This window comes from Trachemys scripta, chromosome 22 (genome assembly GCF_013100865.1).
Source record: "Trachemys scripta elegans isolate TJP31775 chromosome 22, CAS_Tse_1.0, whole genome shotgun sequence".
Taxonomy (NCBI): Eukaryota; Metazoa; Chordata; order Testudines; family Emydidae; genus Trachemys; species Trachemys scripta.
The window spans coordinates 12,732,274-12,741,797 of record NC_048319.1 but is presented as its reverse complement, the minus strand read 5'-3'; the positions used below and the strand labels follow the sequence as shown (position 1 = coordinate 12,741,797).

At 56.9% G+C, this 9,524-nt stretch overlaps 1 protein-coding gene across 1 annotated transcript in view; it reads left to right on the top strand.

The window, feature by feature from the left end:
• The first annotated feature begins 351 nt into the window (after nt 1-351).
• LOC117869093 (coiled-coil domain-containing protein 8-like) overlaps nt 352-9,524 on the top strand; it is a 20,212-nt gene continuing 11,039 nt past the window's right edge. Inside the window, exon 1 of the mRNA XM_034755597.1 lies at nt 352-411. Coding sequence (XP_034611488.1) covers nt 352-411 — 60 coding nt within the window. The remainder of the gene's footprint in view (nt 412-9,524) is intronic.

Genomic DNA, 9,524 nt, shown 5'->3' with positions numbered 1-9,524 from the left:
AAGGGACTGGGCTAAGGGGCTACCCCACTGGGCCTGCACAAGAGGAGCAAAACTGGGGTGTCTGAAATCAGGCCTGACTGGGGGCCAACCCCCAAGGAGAGGCTGGTTAATTCCACCCCTTGCCTGGCTGGGGTGGGGGCGGGGGGACTTACCATCCTGGCTGCGGTGGAAGGTTTGTGGCTGTGACACCAGACGCTGATTCTCCAGCAGAGCCCTGGCCCATCATCGCGCGGACGCTGGCAAGAGACACCTGTGATCCTGTTCTGCCTTCCTTTCCCGCCCGTGCCCACCTTCCTCCTCTCCCTGGGCTCTCGCTCGGCTTTGCCCCGCTCCTGACGCCGGCAGTACTGCATGGCGCAGCCCGGCGAGGCCCGCGGACGGAGAGGGACCTGGCCAGCCCTGACTGCACCGGTGAGCCGGGGTCTGGAGCAAGAGCTGCCCTGGCCGACCTGGCAGGCCAGAGCGTCCGTCTGTGCCTGACCAGCTGCCCAAGAACCTGGCCGAAAGCTGCATGCCCCGGCTCCGCTCCCCCTTGTCTTCCCTCCCTCCAGCTGCTTTGCCGCAAAGCAGAACCTGACGCTCCCTCAGAACTGGCCCTGCCTCTGCACCAAGACGGACTGAGCAATAGACCAGGTCTGGGTCCTCCCCCCAGCCCAGTGTCAATGCTCCTGCCCCCGTTTCAGGTCTCTGCTTTTTGTGCGTTTCAGGCAATGCCCTGCTAGCCTTTGTGACAGTGTCTCTGCCTCGGTGCTGGGCTCTGGCTACCAACCCCGGGCCTTGCTGAACACCGGGTAACGCCTGGGGCGTGGGAACATCTCGGACTCTTTGGACCCTTTTATTGCAACTAATTAACCCGGCAGGGCCGAGGCAGCAGGCGGTGCTGTGTCGCCAGGGGCCCGAACCGGCTGGATCAGAGCAAGTTCAGGCACCCGCTGGTGCAGCTGTGACAGATGTGCAGGGCTCACAGGGTGAGGCCAGGACACAACCCCGCCTGGACCACCATCTGCAGGGAGCGGCTGGGGGTCTCATGCCACCATTGGCCCGGGCCCTGCAGCCCCGGGCTGGGCCATACCAGCCTGCCACCAAAGTGGGGCATTGGGAGTGTCTGGGCGGCAGGGGATCTCTGCCAGTGCCCATAATCCCCCCTGAGCCGCTCACTCATCTGGCCTGGCCTCACTGCTGCATGTGCACCCTGCAGGGCTGTGGCCATGGCATGGGGGAGCCCCGGGCACCTGCCCACCATGGGGTCAGCATGGGGATCTCCTGGGGGCCGTGACCTCCCAGCCCATGTTGGAGCGGCAGGGTGAGAAATAATCCCCTTTAAGAGGGACTAATCAAAGGGGTCGAGGTCTCTGGCCAGCAGGGGCCCCTTGTGCTGTGGGGTCTACGCACCCCAAATTCAGCCCTGGGGAGCAACCCGCCGTTTCTGGGCCCACCTGGCTCACGCTGCAGGGGCTCTTCCCAGGTTAGTTCCTAATCTGGTTTAAAGCTAAACAATCTGCTCTTGGCTCCATGCCCTGAGACCTGCTCAGTTGATTTCCTGGCCCATGTGGAGGCTTGGGGGTCTAGTGATGAGCTCTGGAGACGGGGTCCCCCGTGGGGTGCTGGGGGCTGTTCTTACCCCCTGGCGTTGCAGAGGCAGCAGTGTCACCGCCTGAGACCAGCCCAGGCTGAAGACCACCGGGGTTATGTCGCAGTGAGAACAGAAGGCAGGACACCTGGGTTCCTAGCTGTGCTGCTGACCCATGTCAGGTCACATCCCCTGGCACCCTGGTTCCAGAAAGCAGCGAAGCACGTGCTTAAAACCCCACTGGTGTCCATGGGACTTAAACACACATCTCTGTGCGGTCCCAAACGGGGACCTCCGTGCCTCAGTTTCCCCAACGGCAAACGGGAGTGATTATTTGACAAGAGGCAAAAATGTGAAACCCTCCAGGGCTGAGGATGCTGTGGCCAAGAGGAGGGTCCATCTCAGGGTCCCCACCATACTGATGGAGAAACTGAGGCCCAGAGCAGGGTCACCGACCCTTCTCACGCTAGTCTGTAAAGTGTTGTTGCCCAATGGGATGATGCACAGGAACTAGGGAGCGGGACCCCTGGGGTGTCTCTGCGTGTCCCTGGCTAAAGCCACTGCCTCTGCTTGTGCCTCAGTTTCTCCAGCTGCTAACCAAAGCTCACGCCACCGACCCACAACACAGGGCTGGCAGGCTCCGGCCTGGCGGCCGGAATGAGACCCAGACACGGTGTAGAGTTGAAGCATAGCTTGTTTAATTTTTATACATTTTTTCTTATTTTTTTCCTTTCTTTCTGTTTTTTTAAACTTTTTTTTGTTTTGTTTTGTTTTGTTTTTTTTTGCATAGGGGGGAAAAAAACCCATAGTCGCTTTCAGTAAGTTGTACGTAGGCAGGAGCATCTGCTAAACAATAATGGCTGCATACAATGTTATAATCAAATATTGTGAGGCACCAGGGAAGCAACCAAAGGAGCTATCCAGCCATGGGGGTGGGGCAGGGACCGGGAGGGGCTCTACATGCAGGGGGAGAGCTGGGGGGGCCGACGGAGGAGGGTGGGGTTTGATCTGAGAGCTTTGCCAACAAGGCACTGGCTAAGAAGCCGCCCATGAGATATATGCCCCGCGGCTCGGCCTTCCCTGGTGCCGTGGTACGTGTGTGTAATGTGGCGCCGCAAGCAAGAAGCAAGAAACAGAATAACTATGACTGTAATGTCCGTCCCGGAGCAACGGAAAGGAAGGAACAACAGAGCTTCCGAAGGAAATCAAAACCAAAGAAAAAAAACGAACGTTCCCCTCGGTCTCAGCATATGTCTGAGAAATATCTTCTGCCCGGCGCTAGTCTCGCCGGCCTCAGCCTGGAGAAAGCCCAATGGGAAAGGACGTGCCGCCCCCCTGCCCCCCAGGAAACCCTGCCATGCACTGACAGCAGCGGGGGGCTGGGGGGTGCTAACCAGCTCTGGGGCCAGCCCGATGGCTTGGGATGGCGGCGTTTTGAGCCTGGCTAAGCCGTGCCTTAGGGACCCGAGCCAAGGCCCAGCTGTAGCCATGGGGCGCTTCCCATTGGCTCCAGGAGGCTCTGGCTCAGATGGCAGGGGAAAGAAACCATGTACTGACCCCAGAACGTCAGTCCCACCTGTGTGCACCCGACCCTGGCCCCTGCCCCGCCACCATTTTCCCACTAAGGAAGCCCTTGATTTTTTTTCTGGACAAAGTTCTTGAAGCTTCATGAAACAAAAAAACTCTGCCCCCTCCGCTAATGATCTTGCTGGGTGGGCGTGGCTAAAATACGGACCCCGCCCACCGCCTTGCCCCATCCCGACAGCATGGCAAAGGACGAAGCGGGGCTTTCCCTCGGACGGAGGCAGTGCTGTGTAGGAACCACACAAGATGGTTGTATGAGCAACGACCCCCCCCCCCCCCCCCCCCCCCCGGCGTCCCCCCCCCCCAAAACCCCGGGCGGGGGGGGGGAAAAAAAAAAAAAAAGGCAAGCCAAGCCAGCAGTAAGGAAGAGGCACTGCTTCGTCAGAATTTTTGGTATTGGTTATTTCAGATTCCTGCTGGCTGCTGCTTTTTTTTTTTTTTTTTTTTGGTTGTTGGGTGTAAAACGATGGTTGTTGTCGTTGTTAGTAACGGGAAGAGGCAGGGCCCTGGAGCGGGCAGGGCCGCCGACCCGAAGGAACCCCGGTTCTGAGGGAGTCAGGGGTTGACACATGGCGGGGGGGGGGGAAGGATCTTGCCGTAACTTGGATGTTCCCGACAGGAATTCCAGGCTTGTTACTCTACAAAGGTCTGGACTTGCCCAGTGACGGGGACTTTAGTAAGTTCTCCTCCTACCCTGGGAGCCACCTCAGGGCAGGAGGGTGGGGGGAGAGACTAGGGGCGACGTCCCTCGCTGGGGTCCTTCGGCACAGCTCCCGTGTGGAGCCACAGGGATCTCACGCCTGCGCTTGCACAGATTTAGGCACGTGCTTAGCTCAATGCATGCGGGGGAGCCCACCACTTCAGTGAGACCCCCGGCCCCCATTCAGCACTGCGCGGGGTGGACCACGGCCGGACTCTAGCTTGGCTTGCACTAGGCTGGACAGGGGCGTAAGACTCCTGCAGCAGGATTGGGGCCTTTTGTCCGCTGAGGAGCTGTCCCCCCAGGCCCCAATACTTCAGCTAAATATGGGCGGAAGTGGCAGCCAAGCAGCGTCTTTGCTCTGTGAAAACAGAGCAAGCCCCGAGAGCCACGGGCAAGCTGAAGAGACAAAGCGTGGCAATTTCCAACTCAGCTTACAACAAAAAAATGATACCCTCGTTTGTGATGCAAGGTCCCTTGAGTGCTCGAGGGCCCCGGGGCTGTGACAAGGGATTGTCTGCTCTTAGGGTTTGCATGCACAGGTCCTATGCTCCGCCCCCAGCCTCCTTCCCTACATGAAACAAACGACATTAAAACCCGAACAGCTGGAGTATCATCTTCTCCAGAGAGGAGCAGGTGGGGTAGCTGTAGATACATTTGACGATGTGCCGGGTCCCCAAGGCTCTGAGATCCAGCCCCTGTAGCACCATAGAGAGAGAGATATGTACATGGTTTTCTATTTATAGGTCACGAGAACTTTTTGTGTTAGTTTTTTTTAAAGAAGTTGACAACAACAACAACGAAAAAAATCAAGAACCCTCTAGAGAAACTGTAGTGCATGAACGAACTCAGCAAGCACCGCGCCTTGCCCGGCTGTGCATGGAGGGCACCAGCGGATGGGGGCTGTCTCTGCTTGGGGAGGGTTGGGTGGATGGCTCAGAGGCTGGAGGGAAGGAGATCTCTTGGGATTGTCTCTCAGTGGAAGTTGGGGATTGGGACAGTTCAGAACCCTGGGAGGAAGTCTGGACTGGGGCCATCGCAGTCGCGAAGGCTGCACAGGCTGCTCCCAACCTGATTGTCTAGAGACTCTAGAAGAGCTAAAAGTTCCAGGCGTTTGTGTGGAGAAACAAGACCCTTAGCTTGACGCCGATGGGGTGTATTCCTCTCCAGCCACCGCCCATGCCCCTCCTCCCCCATGGGCCTGGCCTGCCAGTGCCTGACAGCATCAAGACCCTTGCCTTGCCAAGATATTTCCAGAGATCGTTGTGAACGGCTAGGTGTCTATTTCAACGGCTGAACTATGTGATTGCATCGATACAGCAGAGAAAGAAAAAAAATGAAACAACCAAACCCAACATCCCGTGCTAAGTGTCTACCGCGCGCAGTGATCTCTGCTCCCAGCTCAGGCTGCTGCCTTGTTTGGAGTTAAAAAGTCACAGAGAAAAAAAATAACAAACCCCAAACCAAACCAAACTGACCCTCAAAGGGTACAAAAGACAAAGGAGATGGAGACTGTGATGGAATTTGCATATTCCCTTCAGGCGGGACCTGGGGGCACGTCTCAGACAAGGGGGTGGAGGCCAGGGGGCCGAATTCTGCCCTCGCGTACGCCGGGGTAAATGAGGACCAACCCCACTGGTGTCAGTGGCGTTTCACGCAGTGAGTGCAGGATTGCCCTGCTGGTCTCTAGCAAGGAGCCGCAGCTTCAGACACAAACAGCCCCCAGAACCAGGACTAAAACGCTGGCTCCAACCAGGCCTGGGGATCTGGGTCTGAACCCTAGTGCCTGGTCTCTGGGCTGTCTGATCACACAGACCTCTCCGGCTGCGTCTAGTCCACCCCGGTCCCTGCTGCCTCGGGCTCCCCCTGCTGGGCCCCTCCCCTGGCCCCTGGGGCTGGGGTAACTAAGAAACGGCAAAGAAAAGTGTGGTGAGTGGAACAGTGCAAATTTTCCCAGGGGAGGAGGAGGGGGCGGTGTGTGCTTTCCTTTCATTGGTGGACGAGGAAGAACCCAATCGGTTAGCCAATCCTTGCGCCCCCGCGCTGCTCAGCGCCCGTCTGGATTGGTCGGAACGTTTGGTAAGGTGCAATTTCTTCGTGGGGGATTTTTTGTGGCCGTCTTTGAAACAAGCCAACAAAAATGAAGTGCTACAGCTGGACAGTTCTGGGGTTGGGTTGGTGGAATCTGAAGGCTACGAATGGAAAAACTGAAGCCAATCTTTACCCGGCAGAGAGCTGGTGTATTTTGGGGGGACAGAAAGCACGAGCGGTGCTTTGCACTCCCGCCGCAGAGAGTGGCTGCTGCGTGCCGGATTTCTCTGCCAGACTCTGCTTAGGGCTCAGCTGTATGAGCCACGCACAGGCCAAAGCCCAGCTCAGCTCAAGGGGCGTTGTGCCTGCATGAGCCATTGGGCGTGATTGGAGGGTGAGTCAGGCTGAGATTCACCTGGGTAGGAGACATGTTCTCCTCTCCTATGCCTCATCCACCAAGAAAGCATCCAGCGCCCCCTGCCTCCACCCCTTCTTTTCCATGGTATGAACACAAAGCCAGTCGCTGTGTCAGGAGCTCTTGCACTAAGGGGGTTGGATTGTTGTGGGGTTACTACCCAGCCCGGTGCCCGCGGAGTCGCTCACAGCGGGCGTGTGGCCTGCAAACTCGGTCACCTGTTGGTTAGGTTGTGGGTGATTTTTTTGTGGGGGTTTTTTTTATCTGCTTTTCTTTTTGGATTTTTTTTTTTGTCTTTTAAAATAAACTACAGCTACCCGCGTTGCATTGTCCTTGCAGAAAACAATACTGCACATTGCATAAAAAGATCCCCCAAGGACTTTTCACGCATGCGTCCCTTGCTTCAAATCCCTCCCTCTCCGGCCCATGGCACGGAGAATGCAACAATAAAAAAAATACATGAGAGAGGAAAAGAAACCCATGAAGAGCTTTCTACAAATCTAGCCTTCCTCTGTCCCGGTCGCTCTCCCAGCCCCGCCATCAACTAGCACTTTTGACATAAACCTTCCTCCTCAAACAAAGCCACATTTCGCTTCCAGGTCCGTTGGCTCTGGCTGATTGTTCACGTTATGTGCGTGTGTGTGTGTGGAACCGGCAGATGGCGTGAACGAGGGGCAGCAAAGCCTCCATCTTTCCAAGGCATCTCTGGCTCAGAAGGGGTGACCATACTGCAGTGGCGAGGTGGTAACTACTTGCTGCCATGGTAGACCGTTCTACTGGGATGAAATTCACCCTCTGCAGAGGCCAGCACACGATGACGCAAGGTCCCCAACGCTTATGTCCCACTTAAGGGCTGATGTGGCATCTAAGTGGGCCATAGGCCTAGTGCAAGACCTTAGCCCAGAGTGTTTTTAAAGCAGCTAGTCTTGCAGATGGCTCTGTCCACTTGTCCCCTCCTGGTGTAGGGCAGGGCCTGTCCCTGATCTCACTTGCACTGGTGTAAATCAGGCGTAACACAGTTGGTGCCACCCAAGCAGTCGGTGAGACCCTGGGGCTCTGATAGCAGCAGCAATGGGCCCAGAGTCGTCCTGTCCAGCTGCGGGGGGCACTCCCACCATCTCCCAGCATTGCCAGTGCTTGCTGTTTTAATGGCCAGCCTCGTTTTCCTTTGCACCCCCAGCTCACGGAGGCGGAGGATTAGGGAGATTCTCAGCTTGCACTGCAAATCAAAAGGAATGGCAATGCTGTGTGAGTCGGGGATGTGTGTGTGTGTGTGCGGGTTTCTGACGTGCGGGATGGCCGCTGGCTGGAACGGTCCCACCAGCCCATGGCACGGGAACCATTTGTTGTAGGGTTTTTACCAAAAAAAGTTACTTTAATTTTCTTCTTCCTGCCTTCCAAACCAGGCTGAGGCGCTACGGAGCAGCCACTGCTCACGGCAAGTGCCAGGGCCTGTGGGAGCCCGGACCGGACCGGAGAGGGCATGTGACACTCGGATCTCACCACTGCCCCTTTGCCGACTCAGCCCCACGTGGCCTGGCCCTGGCGAGTCTCCTCCAGAGAACTGACGTTTATACATTTAAAGGGGAGTGATGTCCGGGGGGCCACGCCCAGGGAGTGTGAATCCTGCCCTGGCTGGGGAGGGGTCTCTTTGATCTGGGCTCAGTGGGGTGAGAGAGGTAAGTGGCGGCTCCACAGCCTGTGGGCTACTCCTGGTTCCAGAAAAACCCCGGGTCGTCGCCGTCACAGGGACGCGAGGGGGAGAGAGACTCTCCTGCTGACGGTGGCCTGGCCAGCCGCGGGCACTGTCCCAGCAGAGCCTGGAGAGGCAACGGCCCTTGGGTTCCTCTGGAACAGCCCGTCCAGCATTCACACAGGTTTTGTCTCCGATCTGGACGCTCCCACCCCTTGCTTCCCCTTTCTCTTCACTGCTGCCTGCTCCAAGCCCCCTGGAAACCCAGCGTCCCTGCCAGCCCAGCGCGTCGCATCTCCCTGAAAACGCCCCTTCGCTCCTGTCACACTGGGAAGGATGCAGGGCGGGGGTCTCCCCAGAGCCTGGCATGTCCATCCCTAGGGACTGCCCCGATCACATCCTCTCCAGCCAGCACCAATGACGCACCACCCCTGGGAGCCAGCGAGCCCAGAGTGGCGGCTGAGCTCTCCGGGTGTGTGGCAGGAGGTTCAGCACAGCAGGAGACAGTGGAGTCTCCTCTCCAAGAGGTAAATCAATGTGATTTAAAAATAAAATCACCGGGAAGATAGAAACAATCCCCCAGCTGCCCTTGATTCTGAGGTCAGGGGGCCAAACCGGAGGGTATGGGCCTGGCCCCGGCTTCACAGCTGAGCTCTAGGATCCCAGCCCCCTCCCACCTTCAGAACCATCTGCCCTTCTCAAAGGAAACACGGTGCTAATACCAATGACGAATCCCCCCCCCCCCCGCACCACCACACCAGAACGTACGTGTGTCTCCGTCCCACCCACCAAGAGCTTGCTGTGGAAGGAGGGAGATTCTGCCGCCGTGCTCATTAACTTTGGTCAATTAAAAAAGAAAAGGAAAAACCACACAAAATCCCACCTCCCCCGTCCCACGCCACAAAACCCAGACAATCCCTCCCACTGCCCCGCCGGGGTTGGATCAGTCACGGAGAGCCTCAGCTAACGGAGCTATCGATACAGACAAAACAGGTATTGCATATTTTTTTCATACAGGATGCACTTTGTATGAATAGCTGGAAGACGTATATGTGGGAATCTGGTACTAAACGGGACAGCCTGGCAACTCAGCGTCCAACGCAAGGAAAAAGAAACCATGTGCCTGGCTAACGTACGGAGAGCTACCGCCTAGGCTGGGCGAGAGAGGGCAAAAGAAATCGATACCGGGGCTGATTGCCAAGACAATCTTCCTGCTGGGAGCACTAGAGACCAGGAGGTTATTCTTCACCCCTCAGCTCAGCTCCCCCCTCGGACCTGCCGCAATCAGCCAAATGGCTCCAGGCCGGGGCTTTCTTTGTTTCACACTCCCCCTGCGAATTTCATTGGTTTCTGATTCTGAAACCCAGGAAGGTTCCCTGGTTATTTATTTCTGTGTCCTGTCTGCCAGTACGGAGGGGTCCAGATATAACGCCTGATTACAAAACAAATGTACGGTCTGGGGGCAGACTCGTCATCTCACTTATGCTGGTGTGAAACTGGAGTAACTCCACTGAATGTGAACGGGGTCACA